This window comes from Gasterosteus aculeatus, chromosome 2, assembly GCF_964276395.1.
Source record: "Gasterosteus aculeatus chromosome 2, fGasAcu3.hap1.1, whole genome shotgun sequence".
Classification (NCBI taxonomy): Eukaryota; Metazoa; Chordata; class Actinopteri; order Perciformes; family Gasterosteidae; genus Gasterosteus; species Gasterosteus aculeatus.
Window position 1 is genome coordinate 8,393,428 of NC_135689.1, and position 27,772 is coordinate 8,421,199.

The 27,772-nt window shown below is 39.6% G+C and overlaps 3 protein-coding genes across 7 annotated transcripts; all 3 read left to right on the plus strand.

Annotated features, from left to right (window-relative positions):
• Window positions 1-19: 19 nt before the first annotated feature.
• hsd17b10 (hydroxysteroid (17-beta) dehydrogenase 10) lies at window positions 20-6,193 on the plus strand. 3 transcript variants are annotated; one of them, XM_040193572.2, is made up of 8 exons: window positions 20-284; window positions 639-756; window positions 3,017-3,127; window positions 4,097-4,261; window positions 4,663-4,827; window positions 5,143-5,271; window positions 5,356-5,464; window positions 5,730-6,193. In XM_040193572.2, the coding sequence occupies exons 3-8, from the start codon at window positions 3,104-3,106 to the stop codon at window positions 5,918-5,920; spliced, it is 783 nt and encodes a 260-aa protein (XP_040049506.1). In that variant the 5' UTR covers window positions 20-284; window positions 639-756; window positions 3,017-3,103; the 3' UTR covers window positions 5,921-6,193. The 3 variants fall into 3 exon arrangements, with proteins under 3 accessions (XP_040049506.1, XP_077946349.1, XP_077946352.1); XM_078090223.1 differs by lacking the exons at window positions 20-284; window positions 639-756 and having other exon boundaries at window positions 2,999-3,127; XM_078090226.1 differs by lacking the exons at window positions 20-284; window positions 639-756 and having other exon boundaries at window positions 3,080-3,127; window positions 4,030-4,261.
• A 237-nt stretch (window positions 6,194-6,430) lies between these two features.
• Window positions 6,431-15,845, plus strand: LOC120829459 (uncharacterized). The gene is made up of 14 exons (XM_078086201.1): window positions 6,431-7,259; window positions 8,510-8,863; window positions 9,229-9,399; window positions 9,500-9,604; window positions 9,943-9,980; window positions 10,069-10,125; window positions 10,903-11,032; window positions 11,076-11,139; window positions 12,181-12,251; window positions 13,502-13,726; window positions 14,092-14,262; window positions 14,388-14,486; window positions 14,580-14,617; window positions 14,699-15,845. Exons 1-14 carry the CDS (start codon window positions 7,220-7,222, stop codon window positions 14,777-14,779), a joined length of 1,644 nt encoding a protein of 547 aa, XP_077942327.1. The 5' UTR covers window positions 6,431-7,219; the 3' UTR covers window positions 14,780-15,845.
• Window positions 15,846-24,050: 8,205 nt separating this feature from the next.
• LOC144388735 (uncharacterized) lies at window positions 24,051-27,770 on the plus strand. Of its 3 annotated transcripts, none has more exons than XM_078090204.1 (7): window positions 24,051-24,317; window positions 24,877-25,224; window positions 25,562-25,732; window positions 25,833-25,937; window positions 26,275-26,312; window positions 26,398-26,454; window positions 27,095-27,770. In XM_078090204.1, exons 1-7 carry the CDS (start codon window positions 24,278-24,280, stop codon window positions 27,224-27,226), a joined length of 891 nt encoding a protein of 296 aa, XP_077946330.1. In that variant the 5' UTR covers window positions 24,051-24,277; the 3' UTR covers window positions 27,227-27,770. The 3 variants fall into 3 exon arrangements, with proteins under 3 accessions (XP_077946330.1, XP_077946338.1, XP_077946341.1); XM_078090212.1 differs by having other exon boundaries at window positions 25,607-25,732; XM_078090215.1 differs by having other exon boundaries at window positions 24,134-24,317; window positions 24,877-24,990.
• Window positions 27,771-27,772: the final 2 nt, after the last annotated feature.

Genomic DNA, 27,772 nt, shown 5'->3' on the forward strand with positions numbered 1-27,772 from the left:
CTGACACCAGCGTGACGTAGGCAGGGGGGCCTCGTTAGGGGGCGCTCACGTGATCCTTTTGGCGTGGTGAAGCGAGGCATCGAAATACCGTTTTCTGCGATTCTTCGGCTCTTAAAGATCTAAACGCTGTACGAGTAAAATCTGCGTTCAGCTTAACGTCAACAGCCGTTACTGAAACCGATGAACCTCTTGGGAGCCGCGCGGGACGGACGGACGGACGGACGTGACAGCGGGTGGACCGAGAGGACGAGAACCGCCAATTCCAGCTAGCTGTCAGCTAGCTTGTGAGCACTACCGGGCTACCTAGCTGGCTAGCCGACTTCCGAGGCTGCTGTCGCGGTTAAAAGCTAAATTAAATATCTCGCGACGTGTGGTCGTTGTTACTAATTTAATAGATGTCATCGTAATGCTAACACGCGCTTAACGTCATTTTCTGAGCAGCTAATGGTGACTTACCTAAAAGGTTTGGCGTTAGGTGGTGTCCGCTTTAGCTCGTTAGCCTCACCTGGTGAAGCTACCAGCGGAACCCGTTAGCTGTCGCTCACTGGTCGCTGTTTGACATTCGTTGGGAGCGTTCGCGAGGACACTCTGTCAGGTCCGGCCCCCCTTTTATAAAGTGCTTTTTTCTGGTTCCCCAGGTTGTCTTCTGGCACTGGAGATTCTTCCTCAAGGACAGCAAGCCTTTTGAGGAATAGGCTACATCGTTTTCTGTGGATTGCTCACGTATTCTGTCTTCTCGTCATTTTGTAAAACAAGGTAACATCATTTATTCCATGATGTGTATCCTGATCTGAAAGTAAACGGATTTTCCATTGTTGGAGCTGAAGAGGAAACTTTGGGATGAGGTAGTAGTTTGTATAGTTTTAGGATCACACCAGATCTGGGAGATAACTATACAGCCTACTGTCTTTCTCACGGCAACCTAAACCTTCACCTACATGATGGAGACCACCAGCATATCCTCAACTTGCTCAGTTGCCACGGCAACTTATGCCTCTGTTGCCATTGGTGATCAACGGGGATCTTAAATTTCTATTATGGACATATGATTAATTTTGTTTCTTATATACTGCATTTTGCTGTTCTTGTTTGCCCCTATTCAGAAGACGCCTCTATCATGGATTCAGTATGTTTATTACTGACATTTCTTAGCCATCAATGGGGAATCATGAGCTATTTGACAATAGATAATAATTGTCAAATGTAAATTCTTGACATTATTCCTATTTAAAATTGCAGCTCTAATGTACATTAGAGGATGGATAGAAAAAAACAACGTTGTACGATGTCCAAGGGCAGATGTGTCTGTAGCTGTGCTGTGGTGAGGTAGTATGTTGTGTTGTTGTGGGGTTTAGGATATTGCAACCCCTAATTTGGAGATACAACTATACAACATACTGCCTTACACAGCGTGGCAGCATAATTAAGTCTCCCAGGTTTTGCAGTGTGTGCTGACGTAAACACCATGGCCCTTTATTCAGCCCACATTACATGTCTTTGTTAAGATTATCTGCAGGAAGCGTGTACTACATCACTTGTCTTATTTATTTGTGTATTGCTAGGATTAGGGTTAGTCTACAGAATCATTGGTTTTCCTTCTTCATCCACCTGGTTAGTGTGTGCTATTGTGCCAAAGGTTCTGATATATTACATGGTCATCAGTCATCATCATAGATTCTTAATGTAATGGTAGAAAGATCTGTATTTTAAAAAAATAATTAATACCTGCATATATTGTTTATGTGCTTCATTACATGTCTTACTGGGACGTTTGTTTTTAGCCAGATTCAATTGAAGGATTATTAAATGAATAATGAAACATGTTGGACATATCATGCATATATGTATTCAAAATAAAAAGATGTAATGTACCAGGTTTTCAGCAAATTACTATTCCCCTGTACTTTCTGGTTAAGTAGATAGTATAATAAGTAAATATGAAATTAATATAGTACTGTACAATTGTGAGGTACTGTGAGGTGATGTGCTTCACTTAACAATTTCAATTTTCTGAGGGAAGTAAAATCCCCTTTTCAATTTGTTAATTGACCCAGCAGACTCAAATTAATTATACACACTATAATAAACATGCAGAACGATGTAATGTTGTGCATCTGTTTATTGATGATTAAGCAAAAAACTATTGATCACTGGGGTGATTTTACAAGCTACCAGCATCAACCTTAAGATGACAATGCAAATATATAAATTCAGTCAAATATACTATAATAGTTACTTATAAAAGTCTATAATGCTAAATTGTGCTATTCTCCATTATGAGTACCTCTACTTATATGTATAAAACGTGTACCTTTGATTGAATCGGAATTCATAAATGTTACTTGTATTGTAGACCATTTCTAGCTTCGTATTACAAGTCCTTAGTTATTCGTCCACCACAAATAAATCCATAACAAATCAAATCGTTGTAATGTGAACCTACTAAACTTCCTGAAGCTCGAGTCACCTGAGTTGACCTCGTTGAGCAGCAGGGCTGCTGTGATTGGATAGCAACCGTCATATGCTGGAGGGGGCGTTCCCTAAAAACACCCGCCAATTGGTCAAATCAGACGGAAGTAAACGGGGCTTAAAACCTCGTCCATAACGCAACAGCCACGTCATGTCCAGTGAGGGATAAAAAAATATTTAGACCGAGCTCTCACATGTGAACTATTATAGTATTATACTCCCCTTAAAAATGTATTATATATTATTAAGTATGTATCATTGCTATTTTGTATATTTCATTTGAATGCTAGTTTTGTTCTATATGATTTAATATTGGGTTTTTAGTTTTATTTTAATTAAATAATGAACGTCCCACCGTACCACGTGGCGATACACCGCTTTGTACCAAAGTCAGACTCTTTACATTTACAGACAGCTGCATCTCTCTGACGGCAGAGTGTGCTGGTGCAAAACTATGTACAGTCAGAGTACCGGACCATCTCGTGATTTTAATAATCTAAAATAGCTTTTTCGCTTGAATAATTCCCCCTGTTTTTCACCCTCCCAGCCAGCTGGTGGCAGTCGTGCATCTCTAGACTGGTTGAAGCAACCCGATTAAACCCCGAAGAAGAAGAAAGTTCATCCACAAACCAACATGGCGAACATTCGGTGTGTCAAGGTGAGGAAACATCACGCTAAATCGTCACATAGCAACACCGACACGATTCACTCACAGACACCAGGACGCGATGCACTCGTTTAAAGTCGGTTTTTGAGATTCGTGTGTGGTTTTTCTCCTTCCTGTTCTTTAGCTTTCCTCGTAGTTACGAAGTTTCATTCACTCAATGAGTCTTTAGCAGTGCGTCAACCTTTGTCGTCTCGGTTACACTGACACGCGAACACTTAAATATTTCTCCCTGAAACAAATCAACAAAATCTCTGATTTAATGATTGCACAGTTCACTGCACTACAATACGTCACGTTAGTTACGTACAGGGTTTGGTTTCTTCTTAGTTTAGGTCTGTCGTCCCCTCCCTGTGCAAACTTTAAAACCAATGTTTCACTTCATGTGTGCTGTAGAATGTCTGATAGACTAAAGGTGGTCCCTTTTATGTGTTTAGAAATGCCTCTACTTCCCAGGCTAAATAAACTATTTAAAAGTCATCTGAGACAGCTGGACAATGCATTTGAAAACAGGGCTTTGTCTGCGAAAAAATACAACTGGGAAAAGAACTGACTAATCCTAATCGGCTCTTAAATTACTATATAAAACATTTTCACAATAACACAATTTCCTACAATCTAAACTCACTAATTTGTCTGCCTATTCACAGATATTATGCAGTTTGCTTCAACAGAACTCACCCAAAGACACGATTTCTGAAAGAATATTCTTTGGGATGAATAAAGTTCTTATCTTTAATTTCATTGACTCATTAATTACTTGTCGGATCTGTTCAGCTCCACAAAAAATTACCAGTTCAATTCTAATCTTTATTTCCTCGCTTTCCAACTATTAAATTATGAAGTGATTTTGCTGATATTTTTTTACACGTTTGTTCTTTTTAAACATTTTCCAGCATTCCTCAATTCCTGTCCCGCCCTCTGGTCCGTCCCTGTCCGTGTGTGTGTCTGTGTGTTGCGTAGGGAATGGTCGGCCTGGTTACAGGCGGCGCGTCAGGTCTGGGCCGGGCCACAGTGGAGCGTCTGATCCAGAACGGAGCGTCCGCTGTGATCCTGGACCTGCCCTCCTCCGATGGACCGGCTCTGGCTGCCAGTCTGGGAGACCGCTGTGCCTTCGCTCCTGCAGATGTGAGTCCAAAACTCGCCACCCACTCCTGTGAAACCACTAAACATACGACCATTACAAAAGTTGTGTCAAATCAGTATAGCTGTAGGATTCAAATAATTTATTATTGATAATCACAATATTCGCCCTTCAAAACATTAAGGATAATACATATTAGGAAGACTTAATAATAGGATTAACACATTATAGATCAAGGTTGCAGATGTGATTGGAGCTTTAATATTATGCTCTCAGCTCACCAGATGGCACTCACGCATCATTTGACATAATGACATATGGTACACGGTGACCTTTCCCAAATGATTTCTGCAAGACTTTTCTCTAGTTGCTGGATGCAAAGATCTGGTATCTTATATGGTGCATTTACACACGTGCGCTTGGTGACATCGATGTCATTTCCCAGGTGACCTCAGAGGCAGATGTGCAGTCAGCAGTGTCGCTGGCCAGAGAGAAGTTTGGGAAGCTCGACCTGGCAGTTAATTGTGCCGGCATCGCTGTCGCCGTTAAAACGTATAACTTTAAGAAGGACCTCCCTCACAGCCTGGAGGACTTCCAGCGTGTAATCATGGTAAGGCATTCATACCAGTAGAACAAAAAAATACCGCTTCCAGCTGTGTGACAACTCCAGCTGAGAAATGTTACTTAGTCACTCAAGCTCTGTACTTAAGAACAAGTCTGAAGTTCTTGAGATTTTGCTTTTTTAAAAGCTCCTATCAGTTATAAAAAAATGTGTATCTATAAATATCTACAGCCGTTATAGACAATATACACATTAATGCAGCAGAAATCCAGGAACTACCGTTCGCCGGTCGGACCGTCAGCGCCGCCACCATCCACCTCCCTTTACGCTTTAACAATTAGAACTTGCTCTGTCTTTCTGCAGGTGAACATTGCAGGAACCTTTAATGTCATTCGTCTTGCTGTGGGTGAAATGGGGAAGAACGAGCCTGATGCGGACGGACACAGAGGCTGCATCATTAACACAGCGAGTGTGGCAGCCTTTGACGGACAGGTCATTGGAAACAAACCGAGAAGCATAAAATAAACCGAGTGGTCGCTCCATTTCTTAAGCTCGTGCTCTCTTTTTCCTCTCCAGGTCGGTCAGGCAGCATATTCAGCCTCGAAAGGTGGTATTGTAGGAATGACCCTCCCCATTGCACGAGATCTGGCCCCCATGGGCATCCGAGTCATCACCATAGCACCAGGTCAGTGTTTGGAGTGTAACGGTACACACAGAGTCAAAGGTTCGGTTCTTATTCGTATTAGCGGTTGGATGTGGTTCCAGTCACTCGTTCTATCGGTGTGACGACAACAACAACAACCCTCTGGGACCAGGGCGGTTATGGCTCGGTGGCATCAGTGTAGCCCCGCTTGTCCACATTAGGACCCCTTTCTGTTTGCAGCTAAGCACCAATTGGAAGGAGACATTTCCTCGGTGTATGCAGCTCAATATTCTTTTTCTCCGTGCAGGTCTGTTCTCCACTCCCCTCCTGGCTGGTCTCCCAGAGAAAGTTCGCTCCTTTCTCGCCCGCCAGGTGCCCTTCCCTTCGCGCCTGGGAGACCCCGCTGAGTTTGCCCACCTGGTGACATCACTGGCTGAGAACCCCATGATTAATGGAGAGGTCATCAGACTGGACGGAGCCATCCGCATGCAGCCCTGAGACAGAACGTGTGTGTCTGTGCGTCCACGTTAACAAAAGTTGTTGAAAGTGAACTCCATCAAATTAAGATTAAACTTGTTTTATATGTGGGTGTCTGTCTAGATGTCTGGTGCAATTGTTTTGTAGAAAGCTGCATACAGTGTGAGATAAAAATGTATTTAATAGCTGTACATCACTCAAAGCGTGTCAGTAGTTTATTCACTTGACTTTGGTTGTTTTTTTAAAGTAATCCAGATGATAATAAACTTCCAAATGGGTTTGATTCTTTTCCAAGGCGTTTTGTGTGTGTTAATACTCATAAGTGTGAATGTATTTTCCCTACAGCCTCTTTTTAAATCTTTCAAATCCCTCAAGTTAGATTCTTAGAAGGAAATGGGAGCTCTGACCTCATGCAAAAGCATGTTATCGTTTCTGTCTTTTGAGGGAACGCCTACTAAAGGCTGGCGCATGCGTCTGCGTCAAATCACGGTTCTAAAAGTCTTGCGTGTGTTGCAGAGCAATTCACCGCCAGAACAACCGGTGGAGTGACGTGTTTTTGTTGAAGACGACCTAGAGAGTGACGTCTTTGTGTGTGGAAGTCGTTGGTTTGTTTATTTATCATAGACTTTATAGACACCTCTCGACCGACGTGTGTGGAGATCTCCCTCCGTGAATCAGAGGCCATCCGCGCGTCCTTATAGTCGGACGGCTTGTAGAAGCGGTCATATTTACGCATTTCTTCCGATAAAAGCTCTTCAATCTGCTCCGTTCTCTCGTAAACGTTCTTCGTTTTAATAATGGCGGTATCGGGCTATGAAAGCGGAAATGTGAGACTCTAACGGACGCAGTTAGCGGACCAATCGCAGCCCGGTGCGCTGCGGGAGGATTGCGTCGCTTTCGACGATTTCGAAAAATGGGTCGACGCACGCAAGGACGCAAGGAGGAGTGAAAAGGCACGCAAGGGACACGCAAGAGGCTCTTGCGTCTGCGTTTCCTTGCGTTTCTCTGAAAACGCAGAAGCATAAACTAATAACTTTAAATTACACCGGAGAAATGCCATCTGTGGATCAATTAGATTCATATTATAATTTCTATAAAAATCCTTCTGCATCTTATACTTTTTTTAGACAAAAACATTACATTACTGCACAAGTCACAGACATATTTCTGACGAACAATCATACATAAAAAAGTACAAGGGCGTAAAGTAGAGGATGTGATGTCTTTGGAGGAGGGACTCGGTCCTTTAGAGAAGTGAACACTTCCTGGTTTGTTAGTAAAGACTGAAGAGAGGCGCCGTTAACCATCAGAACCTCCAACATGAACGTTTTTGACACTTTGATCTGCTTCTTCTTTTTCAGTGAGTACGCTGACTTTTTGTTTCTACCATTCTGCTATGTTTAAATGTTATTATTATATAGAGGGTCAGTTGAGCTTTGCAGTAGAAACTGTTTCTCACGAGCAAAGTTTCATCAAATCTCAAACTGGTTCAAGAATTATTACTTTCTGTGGTTAAACAGGATGAGCAGAGTTGGTATGAGTCACTCAGTGGGGGGAGAAGTACTTAGTTCTTGAAATACTTGAACTAACTTAAAGAAATATTCTGTACAAAAAAAGAACATATACTACCACATTGTTATCCAAGTGTGCAGAATAAGTATGAAAGTAACGCAGTTGCATATTAAACTACTCGACTACTTGGGTAAATGTACTTTCAACTTAACAAAATAAGTCTTCAATCAAGAATGAATTAAAGAGTCCAGAGTAAATCTGACTATAGCTGCAGATTTCTGAGTAGAAGATCTATCTGGGAAAACAAGCTGCATCCATTGGATGAGATGATTGAATTTTATCCGCATAAGTTCTCTATTTTTGTGTGTTTTCAGAAAAGAGACACAACTCATATTTGCTTTGTGTCGTAGTTTGATTGTGTTGATTCTCACCAGTCAATTAACCAACTGAACAGGCTTTATAGCTACAAGCTAGCAACATATGCATTATGTGTGTGTGTGTGTGTGTGTGTTCATCCTCTTAATGAACTCAGTCCATTTCTCTCAGCAAAACAATAAAACGAAGAAACAATAACAGTTATTTCATCATAGATATTACACGTCTGAGAAGGAGTACGAATAAGAACACACTGTTATGGTTGTAGCTGTTTCCACAACTCAAGCAATGAACCCAATATGTATCTAATAATAATACATGTGTGAGAAAGAGTAGGAATAAATATAGACATTCATGGTCGTAACTCTTCACCATGACTTAAGAATTAACCCAATATTTATCCTATAAACTTTTTGGTTTTGTAAAATATTACGTTTTACGCTGTTCGTTTCTTATTTATCTTATTAACTTGGTAATGAAGTGAAATCTTAAATTAAATTGTCCAAGTTTAACGATGAACGATGTTATTTTTCCGAATTGTTTTGTTCTCAAATGTTTTTGGAAGCCTAAAAATTTATTTTTTCTTTTCCGTAAATCTGCCAGTTTAATCTCAGGCAATATTTCTTCACATCCACAGTCACAGACTAGTGTTACTGGGTAGTTTATTCCAGGGGAAGAGGGGAAGTCCAGATAATAACTATTGATTGATCATCCTTTCAACAGCACTGTGGGGCAGAAACACTGGTCTCATCAATGCAGAGATCCTCGTCCAAACAGGAAAGGAAGGAGGAAACATCACAGTTGGATGCGAGTTCAAACTCTCTGGAAAAACAAAGATCTTCTGTAAGGAACCGTGTGAACAAAGAGACATTCTCATTGAAACCACTGATGTCACAGCTGAGAGTGGCAGATACAGCATTAAATATGAAGAAGGAACGTATCCACTAAGATCTACACGTCTGAATGTGAGCATCACAAAGCTGAATAAGTCTGATGCAGGAAAGTACAGATGTGGTTTGGATAGATCTCTTACTTTCTCTCCATCATACTGGGAGATTGAGATCACAGTTGAAGAAGGTGAGTTTCTACTGAGAGAATTAACTGTTCACTGACAGCTGTTGATGTTTCAAATACCTGCATGTGTTTAGTCTAATGATTAAAGTTAGAGCTGCATATTTCCGTCATTGTTTCATCATCATTTAAACCAACAGTTTAACTGTAAATATCTGATACATTCAGACTGTCACTCACTGCAGCTGATTTGAGTATTTTGTTGCACCAAACGCATTGATTACCTTCACTGTGTGATCAGAAATACAGTGATACATTTGCAGATAATTAAGGTTATTTAAGTGAGATGTTACCACATATATATTTGTATCTGTACAATCAGTATATTGTTGTATAATTGTGTCTTTGTTGTTTCGTTGTGTGTTTCTCAGCTCCGATCTCTTCTCAACCAACAACGACTGTCCAACCTTTTTCAGCATCAGTCCCATCAGCCTCCACAGAGACTACGACACAGAGTGTGAGCTCCAGCACAGGAAGCTGCACTCCTCCATCAGCCCCACCTGAAGGTACCAAGACCACTCAGAAGACACAGACAACAACAGGTTGGACATTTTAAGTTGATATCGTTAGCTTGACTGTTAATCAGGATCAGATATATTCCAGAATAAAGTGAGAAACAAACTGGTTCCTCTGCTCAAACAGCCTCAGGCGAGCTGCTGTATGTGGGTCTGTCTCTGGCCGTCATGATCGTTGTGTTATTGGCAGCTGCACTGATACTCTGCAGGAAGAGGACCAGTAAACCCAAAGGTGAAGCAACAAGAAACACTCACACACACACACACACACACACACACACACACACACACACACACACACACACACACACACACACACACACACACACACCTTTTAGTATTTTCTGTCACCTAAAGAAAGGACACTTTAATTATCTTCCACACATTTTCACAGTTGGATGAAAAGATAATGTAATTCATCTTTCATTTGTATTAATTCATTTATTTTACGTTAGCCATAATAGTATAAAAAAAAGATAAAAATAATCACACAAAAAATAGCACACAAATATGACTGTTCAAGACAAAGTTGTTTCTTTGACCTCAGATACTGAACTGGTTCCCTTTCAGATCATCTTGTGGATACGATGAACCCGAATGACACAGAGGTGTGTTTGAGTGAATGTGTGACATCACAGCATCATTCATGAATATGAAGCCTTCACGCTGTTATTACAAACTCTTCTCCTCCTTCAGGACAACCGTGTGTACGAGGAGATCAGAGAGGAGGACAGACGCAGCACATCTCCTCCTGTAGACATTTCATCTCTTTACACTTCTGTAAAATACACCAAACAAAATGAAACTACAGATGTTTACAGCTTTGCAACTGCAGCCACTTCTCATGAGACGGTGAGTTGAATCTTTGCGAGGATGTTTGGTTTCACACAAGCGATATCTGTCCCCCGCCCAAAGACGGCCGTTCTAAAAATATCTTTTTAATGTACGAAACTTGAACCAGGCCTTCAGAGGTGGTCTGAGACAAATAAAGATGTTGATTTGTTTATTAAAAATTATATTTGCTAGATTAAACAGAAGATTGGGATAAAATCTCCAAAAGAGGGTTTGAAAGAACCTCAGTTCAGTTTCAGATTTAAAAGAATTACAGGTTTTTTACCTTTGGTAAGAAAATCAGGTTAAATGAATACAGTTGGAGAAGAAACTCTATTTTAGTCTATTTTTTCATTCAGAAATGTAACTTTTGAGCACTTTCAATGATCGAGAGACTAAAAAGACTAAAGACAAACAGGTTCATACAAGCTCAGTCCATTTATCATTTCACAAAATCATCAAGAAACAGGAACCAGGCTGGTTTGTGATCATATCTGGAACCACAAGCTTCTGTTGATTAAAGGAAGACGTCATGACATGTGAGAACTGCTCTGTGGAACTTGAGTTCAATACATCTGGAGTTTAAATGCTGCTGATGATACGAGGAAACACGCACGCTGCAATGATGCATGGTCGTTATGGTCACATGACCATAACGACCAAAGTGATTAATTTGACCCCCCCGTTGTGTCATCACAGGCTGAAGACGCTTCTAATAAACTGATCTACTCTGAGGTGGACTTTGACGAGGCCTCGCTCAGCTCTGCCGCTTGTGGTGAGACAGATAACGTGATCTACTCGGTGCGTGGAGCTGAGGGGCCGCCGCGCTGAAGACTCACTTCCTCCGTACGTTAATTGTTACTCCACATCAGCAGCAGCAGAAGAGGCCGCCGACGCCCCGTTCTCCACCAACATTCAAACGAAGGGTTTGAATGAGTAACAATCAGGCCACGATACGTTTTTATCAAGTCAGAGGACTTAACACGTTATTTTGAGAACTTTTATATTTGTTAACTGTTTTACAGTGATTAGAAATGTGACACCGAGCAGCAACGGCTGCTGGAATTGAAAGATAATATATATTGTAAATCCAGTCGCTGTATTTGTTTTTGTATTCTTTGAACTGTGTCTTTTGGATTATAATTGTTTTTTTGAGGGCATTTATTTAACATGAGGACAATAGTGGGCGAAATATGTACCATATTTTATTACTTTGAATTATAGTAGAATATTGAAGAAATTAATGAAATATTCAGATCACCTTTAAGACTAAAAGAGTCCATAATAGGCTTCTTTCATGCTCGGGAGGATTTGGGTAAACTCAAAATATATGTTTTCTTGACAATAATAAAACTAATATTTTTTTACAGAATTGTCTCATATCAATCGTCATTAGTTTTTATTGTAATGGACCACAAACATATTCAGATACCTCCGCTGCGAGTCGGGCCAAACAACACCCCTGATCTGTTACATTATTGGATGATAAAGTACTGCCTCTTGTACCTTATTGCTGAATTATACCACAGAATTATCTACTCACAACATGTAATAAAAATGTTTTCACTTAAAAAGAGAGATATCACAAGAAGGTGTGAGGACCAAGTCCTTGCAGGAGGGTTTCGTCCTGTAGCAGCACTGGAAGCCAAAAGTCAGCCTTTGTTTCGTGTCATGATGGGAGAACAAGAGATTTTACAAAGAAGCTCTGACCTCATGGAAAAAGATGTTATCTAAATGTTCTCTTATTTTGTGCGTAACTTCTGATAACTGTTAAATAACACATTAAAAATGTGCTGCATATTACACCTTTTTATAGATAAAACATTACATTACTGCGCAAGTTACAGACATGTTTCTGACTTACAACTATACATGAAAAAGTACAAGGGTGTAAAGTAGAGAATGTAACGTGTTTGGAGGAGGTGTCACATCATTTAGAGAAGTCACCACTTCCTGGTTTGTTAGTAAAGACTGAAGAGAGGCGCCGTTAACCATCAGAACCTCCAACATGAACGTTTTTGACACTTTGATCTGCTTCTTCTTTTTCAGTGAGTACGCTGACTTTTTGTTTCTACCATTCTGCTATGTTTAAATGTTATTATTATATAGAGGGTCAGTTGAGCTTTGCAGTAGAAACTGTTTCTCACGAGCAAAGTTTCATCAAATCTCAAACTGGTTCAAGAATTATTACTTTCTGTGGTTAAACAGGATGAGCAGAGTTGGTATGAGTCACTCAGTGGGGGGAGAAGTACTTAGTTCTTGAAATACTTGAACTAACTTAAAGAAATATTCTGTACAAAAAAAGAACATATACTACCACATTGTTATCCAAGTGTGCAGAATAAGTATGAAAGTAACGCAGTTGCATATTAAACTACTCGACTACTTGGGTAAATGTACTTTCAACTTAACAAAATAAGTCTTCAATCAAGAATGAATTAAAGAGTCCAGAGTAAATCTGACTATAGCTGCAGATTTCTGAGTAGAAGATCTATCTGGGAAAACAAGCTGCATCCATTGGATGAGATGATTGAATTTTATCCGCATAAGTTCTCTATTTTTGTGTGTTTTCAGAAAAGAGACACAACTCATATTTGCTTTGTGTCGTAGTTTGATTGTGTTGATTCTCACCAGTCAATTAACCAACTGAACAGGCTTTATAGCTACAAGCTAGCAACATATGCATTATGTGTGTGTGTGTGTGTGTGTGTTCATCCTCTTAATGAACTCAGTCCATTTCTCTCAGCAAAACAATAAAACGAAGAAACAATAACAGTTATTTCATCATAGATATTACACGTCTGAGAAGGAGTACGAATAAGAACACACTGTTATGGTTGTAGCTGTTTCCACAACTCAAGCAATGAACCCAATATGTATCTAATAATAATACATGTGTGAGAAAGAGTAGGAATAAATATAGACATTCATGGTCGTAACTCTTCACCATGACTTAAGAATTAACCCAATATTTATCCTATAAACTTTTTGGTTTTGTAAAATATTACGTTTTACGCTGTTCGTTTCTTATTTATCTTATTAACTTGGTAATGAAGTGAAATCTTAAATTAAATTGTCCAAGTTTAACGATGAACGATGTTATTTTTCCGAATTGTTTTGTTCTCAAATGTTTTTGGAAGCCTAAAAATTTATTTTTTCTTTTCCGTAAATCTGCCAGTTTAATCTCAGGCAATATTTCTTCACATCCACAGTCACAGACTAGTGTTACTGGGTAGTTTATTCCAGGGGAAGAGGGGAAGTCCAGATAATAACTATTGATTGATCATCCTTTCAACAGCACTGTGGGGCAGAAACACTGGTCTCATCAATGCAGAGATCCTCGTCCAAACAGGAAAGGAAGGAGGAAACATCACAGTTGGATGCGAGTTCATTTTCTCTGGAAAAACAAAGATCTTCTGTAAGGAACCGTGTGAACAAGGAGACATTCTCATTGAAACCGCTGATGTCACAGCTGAGAGTGGCAGATACAGCATTAAATATGAAGAAGGAACGTATCCACCAGGTGAGTTTCTACTGAGAGAATTAACTGTTCACTGACAGCTGTTGATGTTTCAAATACCTGCATGTGTTTAGTCTAATGATTAAAGTTAGAGCTGCATATTTCCGTCATTGTTTCATCATCATTTAAACCAACAGTTTAACTGTAAATATCTGATACATTCAGACTGTCACTCACTGCAGCTGATTTGAGTATTTTGTTGCACCAAACGCATTGATTACCTTCACTGTGTGATCAGAAATACAGTGATACATTTGCAGATAATTAAGGTTATTTAAGTGAGATGTTACCACATATATATTTGTATCTGTACAATCAGTATATTGTTGTATAATTGTGTCTTTGTTGTTTCGTTGTGTGTTTCTCAGCTCCGATCTCTTCTCAACCAACAACGACTGTCCAACCTTTTTCAGCATCAGTCCCATCAGCCTCCACAGAGACTACGACACAGAGTGTGAGCTCCAGCACAGGAAGCTGCACTCCTCCATCAGCCCCACCTGAAGGTACCAAGACCACTCAGAAGACACAGACAACAACAGGTTGGACATTTGCTTTGTGATAAAGAATTTATTTCATCATTTAAATATTAAATTGATATTATTATCTTGGCAGTTATGCAGGCTCTCAGATATTTCTCATCATCAACCTGCTCAAACAACCACAGGTGTGCTGCTGTATGTGCGTCTGCCTCTGGTCGTCATGGTGATCGTTCTATCAGCGTCTGTGCTGATAATCTGCAGCAAGAGGGCCAGTAAACCCAGAGGTGAAGCCACAAGAAACACACACACAGCAAAAGGAACTGAACATCCAAAATCCTCTTTTATTTTTCATGTTAATCCTCTGCACTTTTTTTCAGAACCTCCTGTAGAAAGTGATTCCGTTAATGTCTCGCAGGTGAGTTTGAGTAAATTTTGAACAGTGAGCATCATTAATATTGACGCCAGCTGATATTAACACAAACCTTTTCTCCTGCAGGCCAACGAGGCGTCTGATGAGATCTCAGAGGAAGAAGCATCTCCTGGTTTAGAAATGTCTGCTGTTCAAACTTTCCACTGAAGCCACTTCTCAGGAGAAAGTAAGAATACATGTTTGAATTTAGCTTTGGGTTCAGCACGCAGTGTCTTTAATACGATACTATTTAATAATAGAGCTGGGACACATTTAGTCATGGCAGGTTCTATAAAGAAGATGTGAACAGGTAGAAGTTTAAGTTTCGTTGTGCACATTTGCTCACAAACGGTATTTTGTTTATTGTGAACAGCAGCTTACTTTGTGTGTTGAAATGAATGTTGACGTTTGAACGGTGTTTGTTTGACGGTGGATTGATGCCGGTTGCGTTGATTGAGATGTAAGACGAATAAAACCATAAGGAACAGAATTAAGGTGTGGTGTATTTCCTGGAGGGAGTGATGACATGTAACATCAGAAGAAATATTTTTTGTGATGTTTTGCCTTCTTAGGAAACAGGAACCAGGTCAATTTGAGAAATATATACCACAATGTGTAGCGACAAAAGAGAAGTACAGATACGCTGTTTAATACCAAGAAATAGTTAACAGTTCCCATGAGGTAGCACACATACTGAAATCATACTCATGTGACAAACAAGCAAGTTTACTCAGAGTGCTGCATCATTTATGCCTGTTTGCTAAATGAATCATCCATCAATGCAGCACTCCAGCAAGCAGTCTCTATATTTCAGATTCAATATGAACAAACAGCTATAAACACAGTCCATGGGTATTTATAAATAAGTGTGACCATTAGTTATGAGTGATACATTAAAAAATAATAAACTTGTCAGTGCTCTCTGGTGGACGAACGTTTTTAGCACTTCCTAGATTGTATTTAGCAAAAATACGCTCAAGAAACGCTCAATAGTAAAATACATATTCAGGCTTGGAGAAAAACATTTGTAGGAAAGCCGCCTCATTGCAGCCGCTGATACTGATTAAAGGTGTGAGATGTTTCGTACATAGCTGCACTAATTGTGTTTCTTTTGCACAGGTTGCATATCGTTGTTTTGAAAGGATATGCAGTGTGAAACTCTTGTTATTATCTTGAAAAAATGTACAGCACAAAACAGGTTAATTACAGTGAAAATAAACTATTTTCTGCCAAATATTTGTTGTGTTGCAGGGATGAAATATTGGTCATTTTATTCATTTCTGTGGAGTAATCTAGTTTTTTGTTATTCCACTTTTGTAAAAGCATAGATGGAGGAGTCACAAAACGTTATTTCAATAAAAATGTAACATTTCATACAACATTTTTGTTGGGACGGTGTGGCATGAACATCTGTCTTCCTCCAAAGTGGGTCGTGACAGAAAACGTTTGAGAACTGCTGCCTTAGATTCAGCATAAATGTCCCTTTAGGTTTCCATAGTAACGTTAATTGTAACTAAACTGTCTCTTTGACTTACTTTGATAAAATAATACTGGACTAGAACAGAAGTAGTAATTCATATTTTATTAAGGAAAATAAACGTGACATGACATTGGCAGTTTAAACAGTATATGGTCTTTATTCTTTGCCAAATATTTGTATAAATATTTTCATTCAGCTTCAGTTTTGTGTCCAGTACCTTACTGTTGAGTTGAGACACAGCAGCTGTCACTCCAAACACGCTAAAAAAAATCTGAATGGCTCCAACCAAAATTTATTGTGCCTCACCTTTGTTGTTTTCATCAGTATTAATATGCAACAAGGACCAAAAACAATATAAATAATTCCCCATTAATAACATCATTTAAAGCCACAAAGGCAATGCTGCCAAACTGCTGCATGGCTGCATTGTCAATAAACTTAAAAAAAATGTAAAATGATTGTACTTGAACAATAATCATGAATGGAAGACTTACATTACTTTAAAGAAGAACACAAATAGTAGTTACTTGATAAAAAAACAAAATAAATACAACAAGTAAGGTCAAAATAAAATAGGTGAAAATAAATGCTGTGGTACATTAAAGGTAAACACTGAGGAGGAGGAGGGGGATGAAGGTCGGCTGACAGAATAATGGCTGCATAGAATCAATCATTTAGGTGGAGAGGACAACTTTGGAAGCTCACAGTCTATTATTATTTAGGTTATAGTGCTTCTTTTAACATCTTTGTCATCAGAATCTCAGCCATTTATTGACAAAATACCCTTTTTCCCCTTTGGACTTGAAAACGATAAGTTTAAATACACAAACGCACTCAGTGTCACAGTGCAAACAATGAGGCATGGATTCTTCTTCCCGGCTTAAAACAGCAGGAGAGAAAACTGCAACCAAAACCTCCGTCTTTAACAGGAACATCTCTTCATGCTACTGCATGTTTTAGCTGCTTAACTACAAATGATGCACTATTTAAATTTCAGCAGAGCTGTTTTCAATGTATAAGAAACAAAATACATTATTTTTCATGATAATAGTTTTAGTCCAAATTCATTTACAAACTTTGTACTGCTGTACTGTAATGTTCCTCACAACAGTCATTTCACTGAAAAGAAGGAGATTTTACTATAATTGCTGCATGGTTTACTGATGACAATGAGTGGCTGCATAGAAGGAAACACAAACACGGTCTCTCCCTCTTCTGACTCGGCAGTTTTTGCATGATTGTCACACTCAGAGAAGGAGAGGACACGTTTTAAGAAACATACAAAACATAAAGCCTGAGCTTCAAAAGAATCTGATACCATGTGACCCATCGACTCTTCTAGTCAACATCATCAGCTCCCCTGCTCCAAAATACAACAAATTACTGTCAACACATTAGATCAGTGAAAGACCATTTAACACATTCCATGGAAAAAAAATATTATCGTCCTTGATACTTAGCGATTAAATAAAGAGTCAGGATTGTGAAACAAAAAAGAAAAATGCAAAAACAAGACAGGAAGAATTTGTGCTTTATTCTCTCATCCAACATGGCCGCCATTAATAAAAGCTGACCACTTCTAAAAGAACTCATTTCGGTTTTGGACGAAGCAGATTTGACCTGGTTAAATATTTTTCCCTTTTATGACACAGTAAAATAATAAATAACAGAATAAATAAGGGGAGTTTTCTAAAGTAGTTAAAGAGCAGGAAGGTACTTTTGGTACTTGGTGTTGCCTCAGGAAGTCTGCAGCTACAGCGAGCTGCCTCCAACAAACACGAACACCGTCTTTGTCCAACTCAAGAGGCCGTCCTCTCCCAAAGACACGATGACATGAAAGCGTTTCGCTGCAGCAGAGACGGTGCCGGTTGCAGTGTGATCGGAACAACGCTTCTCGTCACCATGGCAGCATCTTTGTGTAGATGCAGCGCTTCTCTGCGACCACCAGAGGGCGCAGCAGTCTGCTGCTGGAGACACAGAGGTCCAAACACAGAAGACAGGTGGAGACAAAGATGCGCGCTTGAACCTCTGGATCCACGGACGGACGAGATAGAAACAACTGATATCCGAGTGCCCTTAAGCAAGGCACTTAAACGTGTAAATATGTGTTACAGTAAAGCGGCTTCTGTGAACCAGTGAACCCTCCCGCGACAGTTTAAAGTCAGAGCTGCACACAGAAAGGTACTGACGCTACGTCATCAATGCGAGGGAGAGACCCAACTGGAATCCTGACCAGTGAAACCAGTTTAACGCTTACATGGAAATGAAAAATATACAATGAAAAGGGAATGTTGTTCAAAATGTTGCTACTTTTGCTGAAATCACTCAGAAGTTCAGATTAAAGATGCTTTGAAATGCAGTGATTGTCAAACGCAAACAACGTCTTGTTTAATGATTGGGCACATTTACACTAAAATACATTACCTTTATCGCTAATTTATCTATTATCACAGTCTCACCATGTTTGGCCCACAGCGTTACACAAACAGTCAACTCTTCAGTTGTCACAATATTTAGAAACTGTAATTTTGTAAACCCAAGGTAGGAACGGACGGAAATTTTGAAGTTGCCGCTTTGATTTGATTTAGTGTGGAACTGAACGGATTTGAACGGATTAAATAGCTGTATAGTAATAAAGTGTGTCTGTCTGTGTGTAGATTTGACTTCATCTCAGTGGAGGGATTAAACCAAGCCGATGCCTATAGGATATTTATGTTGACATAAAAGAGTGTGTGTGTGTGTGTGTGTGTGTGTGTGTGTGTGTGTGTGTGTGTTTGTGTGTGCGTGCGTGTGTGTGTACGTGTTGTAGAGGTGGACGTCAGCCGCTGGTGGGCAGACATGTGTATTACAACAACAAAGATGACCATGACAAAAAACATGTTTTAGAAATATGACTTAAGTTTAAGTGACGAGTGATTATTTCCTTCCCTGAGGTCTACACAGTAAATTTGCCAGTGTCAAAAAGGCAGTGTCAAACTATTTTAATTCTTCCGGAGTTCTTCCAACAATGGACAGAGTAAAATTGAACCAGAAAACTTCCAGTGTTGGTGAAAATAATCGGAGTTAACAGAGGTTTTACTCTGTCAGTGTTATTGACTCTCTCAGGCCCTGATTCAACACTGATTAGAGCAAGATACCTTCCAGAGTATCACAAAAAATACTCTGGAGAGCCCCGCCCACCAACTTTCCCGGTCAAACTGAGAATGTGGATTCTGGCATCGCCATCTTCCTCGCATCGAAATACTGTGGTAAGTCTTTCTACCATAAACTATTCCCGTTGTTTTTCTTCATTCCAGTAGAATCTGTATAAGAATAAAGGGACGTATTCATTCACCACACTAGTCAATGTGGGGTACGTGTCTTCAAATACCGAATTTCAAATGGCTAACGTGATATCGGGTCGGCGGTTAGCTTAAATGTAGCAGCCAAATGTCTGACCTCACAACACCAAACTGAACAAAAACGACACGAGGTAACGTTAATGTCAGCGAGGACGAGCTGTCGTGGTGTGTTATGTGTCATGCTTGCACATTTATTTCAGTAAAATGAAGAAAAAAAATCGTTGAAGCAGTCATATTTATTATTTCTATTTGAGCCGGAGCAAATCGCTTTAGCGTCACAATTTGGTCGAGCATAGCGGGACATGTCGCGGACGTGCGGACGTGCCGCGGCTCCGAGAGGCTCGGTTCCCGTTAGCTGCTGCTGTAGCCATAGATATATAAATAGTAGACGCTGCATTGGCTGCTGAGGCGCAAACAAATAGTTTTTATTATATTATATACCACAATATTATTACTGTTACGCCTACTATGAATATTAAAATACGCCGAATCATGTTTTCGTTGTCATGCCTACAAAATCCCGTGAACATCCGCTTTTGTATTCAGAGTGATGCGCTGACACTTCGTTGCGCCAGCTGGCACTGAGTGGAGCGGGTGACCGGTCCAAGTCGGCGGCCCCGCGGCTCGTCAGCACCATTAGGCAGCAGCGGTCGATGTCTATTCTTTATGTCTATGGCTGTAGCTGCTGTAAGCTTAATTTACGTTACGGCGGCGGCGGGTGTGGCTGTGTGTTTCTGCGGGTGCCGAATCCTTGGTGAGCCGAAGCTCATATTGAAGCGCAGGCTACGGAGAAGACGTGAATTTACAACACTGGTTCACCCACTGAGGGACCTGGACGAGCAAGTGCACTTTCGATACTTTCAAATGTCAGCAACTGCCGCAAATTACGTTCTGAGCGGACCAATCACAGCACTTGCGGTCCACGTCAACTCGACTCGCAGTTAGATCTTTTCGGAGGTGCACGTCAGGCTACGGCGGAGGGGTCTACGTAGTTACGTAGTTACTTAATATGTATATTTTCCTTTTTTCTTTCAGATTGTTCTTTAATGTACTGTGGTGCCCTGGTGGTAAGTAATAAGTTGATGTACTTGACCGAAAATGTAGTTGTGTTTGTGATTTTTAAAGCTGAAATAGGGTATTTTCAGGTTGTCAGCTTGTATGGGGTTGTAGATCATAATGTTGATTTCAGTTTGCTGTCTTTGCAGATACCATCATGTTGATCAAAACATTCCTGTCATCCAGCACCAACCAAGATCTTTGCCACTGTGAGAAGATGTGAGCTTTACATGTTTTAGGTTTACTTTTGATGTCAATATTTCATGTTTACTTGGAATAAATATGTATTACAGTATGGATACAATTGTCTGTGTGTTTTTCCCCCTGCGTAGATATGCAACACTGGTAGGAGGTGGTTAAAAATCAACACTCTTTGGAGTGATTTCATAATCAACATAGTGTAAAGTAGGTTTAACACTGGAAAGGTTATTTCTTTTATAACTCTTTAGTGTTACATGTGAATAACACTATGGGTGTTACTTCTTACATAGTGTAAAACTTGATTGACACTTCTTAGAGTTAATATTATTACACTACACTGCACCTAGTGTAAAATTTTAACTCTTACCAGAGTGAAATTGACTCTGGAAATTTAACTCTGTGTTCAGTGTACATTTAACACTCTGTAGATAGGGACCATATGTTCACTGAGGCAGTGTTAAAATTGACTCTTTAAGTGTTGTATTAACACTGGCGATTTTACTGTGTATAATCTACAATCCTTCTTTCTCCTCTGCACTTCTGTCATTGCATCTTTTTCTCTCTGTGGCTCCTTCAGTTTTTCATTCTGCTCCATTGAACATTTAGAATCATGATGATGATGTTGTTCTTTATCTCATATCAGTGTGGTTGTCACTTTCTGGACACAGCTTCTAAAATGAATCAGATGTGCAGCTGAATGAGAGAGAAACAAAGCTACCAAACATATAAATACTCACTGAATATTTACTGCGGTTTCAATAACATAATAACAAATGCCATTTAAATGTAGAATGATTTGTCAAGTCACAATAACTTTATTTTCACCATGTAAGAGGCGAAGATCAGAACCCGTTTGTGTTTCCAACAAGAACACTGAGGGTCAAAGAGGAGGTTCAGGTCGTGATCATTGAATGAAAATAATCTTTTTTTAGAAATCCTGTTGCGTATTATACCTGTAGCGCCGCCTAGCGGTCCTGGCTATTTGAGTGGAGTGCGCCGCCCAAGTTCCCTGTTTCTTAATTATATATTGTAGCGATCGGAGCGGCAGATTGCGTTAGGCTGCGCTGGTAGGCGCATTGCATTATGGGACAATCTTTGGATGCATTTAAATCCCTATCTGTTATGTTCATGTTCTAGTGTTTAAGTTTATGTGTGTTGTTCTAGGTTCTGTTGTGTTGTGCTCAAATGTTACTGTTCGTTTAATGTGTCAAGTCTCCTGTCTCATTCATCTACGTACACATACAAAGAGTGTGGGGACCCAACAGCTGTATGCTGACCGTTCCAGGCCTGTTTGCAGCTGGAGAATGTAGGATATTAGAAACAAATTGACGACCCGGTTCATAAAATTAATAAAAAAACATATAGTGTACACCAGAATACAGCCATCATTCTGAAACTGTGTAATCAATAAAGTAATGACAATATTGTAAAACCACTGTAATTCTGCAACTGTAATAGAATAATACCAATGCAGTCATGATTGTATTTGATGTAATGTAATCAACTGGAATGCATGCATGTAATATGAACCTGATATTGACTAAGGGTCATTCGAAATCCGAGTTACATTGAACTCACCAGAAGACCACTCCCAGAGGTGTGGACACTGACTTTCACACCTTTAAGCATTGGTATAAATACCTGTAGGAACCATTGTTCTCGAGTTCGCTGGTGGAGGCGACAGACGGGCACTAGGGATGATCAAAGGACTGACCTGGGGCCTGTTGGTAGCTGAGACCAGCGGCTCCTCAGCTGAGATGTTCTTTTTACCGCAACGCCATCTCCTTTATTAAATACATTTGATTTAAACTTTTGATCAGCGAGGACCTCTGTCCGTCCGGCATTTCTTCATTTTTGAACACAACAAGAGCGATGGAGCCTTTGAAAAAAACAATGGCTGCTTTGCGCCGCCCGAGGAATCAGTCGTTGTCCTCGCGGTGTTGGCGAGTCGGGAGTCGGGGCGTCGTCCCCGCCGTCCACCGCTGGGTTTGGTGATGGACGGAGTGTTGTTGTGTTCAAAAATGAAGAAAACTCCGGACGAACAAAGGATACCGCAAATCGAAGAGGTTAGATCGAAAGAATTTAATAAAAGAATAAGCGTTGCGCTAAAAAGTCAACACCTCGATCGAGGATTCGCTTCCCCAGTCCACAGAGAGTCCTTTGACTACAACGTGGTTAACTGTCTACCGGTTTCACCCACGAGTAGTGATGTGTCGTTCGTGAACGATTTGTTCATTCTTTTTTTGAGAGGACTCGTTACTCTCGAGTCCTTGTACTCGAGAGTAACGAGTCCTCTCAAAAAAAGAGCTTCAAAGAACCGAGTCGGTAAAAATAAAAGATCCGAACTTCCCATCACTACCCACGACTCCTGAACGAAGGGTCAAACACGTACACATATAGACAATCAAAAAGGTGTGACATCTATCCTATTGGTTTACAGAGTTCTTCCATGATGATTGGGTTAAAGTTGGTGCGGTAGGCAGAGTCCACGCCTCTGAGCACATGACGTCTTCTGATGCGTTCATTGTTGACTAGTTATTTGAAGTGGTACAATGGGGTATTACACTGAATGTCGCGTTCATTGTAACCTGGATTTTTTAGTCTCTCTGTCAAAGTAAATAGTTTTATTACATTTTCCTGCAGGCACATTACATTTAATACAATGATATTTTGCATAGTGACTCAATTGATTTGTCTCAGAATTACAGTTACACATTGTCATTACATCGTTCTCATTTCTTTATTGATTACATTAATCCACAGGAAATCCAAATGTTCACTATAGTGTTACACAATATGCATTTCTTTATTGATTACATAATTCAAGGAGGAGGGTTGAGTTTTTGATAACCTACAGTGTCCTCTGCAGTTGAAGCACTGCCCTCTGCCTGCTTTTAAGCCCATGCCATTTTCCTAAAGTGACAGAATAACATCATTACACAACCTGCCATATCATATGATTCTACCATTTTGGGAACATTTACACACACAGAATACATTGAAAAAATATTTTATTACGCACATATGTGATCATTTATGTACAGAAATGTTTTGGTCATACATTTTTTTAATTCAAAGTCATTCCCAACAGCCATAACAGACACAACAATTCAATGCATCACATTATGTGGTTCAGATCCAGCTGCCTGTGATTATACACGTGGCCAGTCGGTGGTTTCGTGTGCACATGAAACTTCGAGAAATTAACTCTTTCTCGAACCAATTAGCTGAAGTAGTCCGATGTCTCACGAGGCTTCATCTCACCATCACTACAAAACCCAAAACACAGCGCGCGCCAAAGACGCCACAACTCTCCCTCCTCCTCAACGTCACTTCCTGTTTTCTTTCTCTTCTTCTTCCTCTAATCCTCTATGAAAAAGATGAAGCATTTTAGACTAAATATAACATAACTGCATCCAGTCACAGACATTTTTTTAACTTACAATCATGAATAAAAAAGTATTAAGGCATAAAGTAGAGAATGTGATGCGTTTAGAGGAAGTGTTCCATCATTTAGAGAAGTTAACACTTCCTGGTTTGTTAGTTTGTTACTGAAGAGAAGCTGCGTTAACCATCAGAACCTCGAACATGAACAATTTAGAGACTTTGATCTGCTTCCTCTTTTTCAGTGAGTACGCGGACTTTCTGTTTCTATCAATCTTTTATTTTAAAATACTATTTTCGGAGGGTCAGGTTCAGAGTCCAGTTGAGAATTACAGTATAAACTTTTTTGTCTTGCGGAATTTTACGTTTTTAGTTTTCTATTTTAATTCTGTCCTTCGTAACAAAGTAAAATCTCATTAAGTTTTCCACGTTGAAAAATATTGTTCTCATATGATTTTGTAATCTTTTGTTTTCTTTTGCAATATTTTTGTCCTATTGAATGTATGACTTGACTTTTAACTCTTTGTTTATAGTTTATAGTTTACACCTCAGTCACAGACTAGTGTAACTGGGTAGTTTACAAGTTAAACAACTGCGTTTAAAAATACTGTTCTCATATGATTTTGTAATCTTAAAAAAAAATTGAAATGTGTTTGTTCTACTAAATGTATGACTGGATTTTTTCATTTTTTCACCCTAAACTAAACTGTTTACACCTCAGTCACTAGTTGAACTGAGTAGTTTATTCCAGGGGAAGAGGGGAAGTCCAGATAATAACTATTGATTGATCATCCTTTCAACAGCACTGGGGAGCAGAAACACTGGTCTCATCAATGCAGAGATCCGTACAGGAAAGGAAGGAGGAAACATCACAGTTGGATGCAAGTTCAGTTTCTCTGGAAAAACAAAGATCTTCTGTAAGGAACCGTGTGAACAAGGAGACATTCTCATTGAAACCACTGATGTCACAGCTGAGAGTGGCAGATACAGCATTGAATATAAAGAAGGAACGTTTCTAGTAAGATCTACAGTTCTGTATGTGAGCATCACAAAGCTGAATAAGTCTGATGCAGGAAAGTACAGATGTGGTTTGCATAGATCTTATACTGCCAATCCGACATACTGGGAGATTGAGATCACAGTTGAAGAAGGTGAGTTTCTACTGAGAGAATTAACTGTTCACTGACAGCTGTTGATGTTTCAAATACCTGCATGTGTTTAGTCTAATGATTAAAGTTAGAGCTGCATATTTCCATCATTGTTTCATCATCATTTAAAACAACAGTTTAACTGTAAATATCTGATAAATTCAGACTGTCACTCACTGCAGCTGATTTGAGTATTTTGTTGCACCAAACGCATTGATTACCTTCACTGTGTGCTCAGAAATACATTGATACATTTGCAGATAATTAAGGTTATTTAAGTGTGATGTTATATTTATATATATATAATTGTATTTTCACCATTATTTCGTGTGTTTCTCAGCTCCGATCTCTTCTCAACCAACAACGACTGTCCAACCTTTTTCAGCATCAGTCCCATCAGCCTCCACAGAGACTACGACACAGAGTGTGAGCTCCAGCACAGGAAGCTGCACTCCTCCATCAGCCCCACCTGAAGGTACCAAGACCACTCAGAAGACACAGACAACAACAGGTTGGACATTTTAAGTTTATATCGTTAGCTTGACTGTTAATCAGGATCAGATATATTCCAGAATAAAGTGTGAAACAAACTGGTTCCTCTGCTCAAACAGCCTCAGGCGAGCTGCTGTATGTGGGTCTGTCTCTGGCCGTCATGATCGTTGTGTTATTGGCAGCTGCACTGATACTCTGCAGGAAGAGGACCAGTAAACCCAAAGGTGAAGCAACAAGAAACACACACACACACACACACACACACACACACACACATTCAATGGCATGTCATGAAAGGACATGAGAGCTTCATTTCGCTGAGAGCTTTTAGTATTTTATGTCACCTAAAGAAAGGACACTTTATCTTCCACACATTTTCACAGTTGGATGAAAAGATAATGTAATTTATCTTTCATTTGTAATTTGTATTAATTAATTTATTTTACGTTAGCCATAATAGTATAAAAGAAAAAATAATCACACAAAAAATAGCACACAAATATGACTGTTCAAGACAAAGTTGTTTCTTTGACCTCAGATACTGAACTGTTTCCCTTTCAGATCATCTTGTGGATACGATGAACCCGAATGACACAGAGGTGTGTTTGAGTGAATGTGTGACATCACAGCATCATTCATGAATATGAAGCCTTCACGCTGTTATTACAAACTCTTCTCCTTCAGGACAACCGTGTGTACGAGGAGATCAGAGAGGAGGACAGACGCAGCACATCTCCTCCTGTAGACATTTCATCTCTTTACACTTCTGTAAAATACACCAAACAAAATGAAACCGCAGACGTTTACAGCTTTGCAACTGCAGCCACTTCTCATGAGACGATGAGTTGAATCTTTGCGAGGATGTTTGGTTTCACTGAAGCGATATCTGTCCGTTCTAAAAATAGCTTTTTAAATGTACAAATGTTTTGTACCAGGGTTTCAGAGGTAGTCTGAGACAAATGACAATGTTAACTTTTGCATCAAAGAAAAATATATTTTCTAGATTATACAGACAATTGTGAAGATTGAATGAACCTAAAATAATTGTTTTTTCTATTTCCTAACGTCAAGTTTCAATGATTTCAATGATTGAGAGACTAAAAAGACTAAAGACAAACAGGTTCATACAAGCTCAGTCCATTTATCATTTCACCAACTCATCAAGAAACAGGAACCAGGCTGGTTTGTGATCATATCTGGAACCACAAGCTTCTGTTGACTAAAGGAAGACGTCCTCTGTGAGAACTGCTCTGTGGAACTTTAAATACATCTGGAGTTTAAATGCAGCTGATGATACGAGGAAACACACACGCTGCAATGATGCATACGTGATTATAATGACCTAAGTGATGAACTTTGACCCCCCTTTGTGTCATCACAGGCTGAAGACGCTTCTAATAAACTGATCTACTCTGAGGTGCACTTTGACGAGGCCTCGCTCAGCTCTGCCGCTTGTGGTGAGACAGATAACGTGATTTACTCGGTGCGTGGAGCTGAGGGGCCGCCGTGCTGAAGACTCACTTCCTCCGTACGTTAATTGTTACTCCACATCAGCAGCAGCAGAAGAGGCCGCCGACGCCCCGTTCTCCACCAACATTCAAACGAAGGGTTTGAATGAGTAACAATCAGGCCACGATCCGTTTTTATCAAGTCAGAGGACTTAACACGTTATTTTGAGAACTTTGAAATTTGTTAACTGTTTTACAGTATGATTAGAAATGTGACACCGAGCAGCAACGGCTGCTGGAATTGAAAGATAATATATATTGTAAATCCAGTCACTGTATTTGTTCTTGTATTCTTTGTACTGTGTTTTTTGGATTATAATTGGGTTTTTTGAGGGCATTTATTTAACATCAGGACAATAGCGGGGGAAATATGTACCATATTTTTATACTTTAAACTATAGTAGGATATTGAAGAAATTAATGAAATATTCAGATGCCAATAAGACTAAAAGATTCCATAATAGACTTCTTTCATGCTCAGGAGGATTTGGGTAAACTCAAAATATATGTTTTTTTGACAATAATAAAACAAATGTTATGTTTAAGGAATT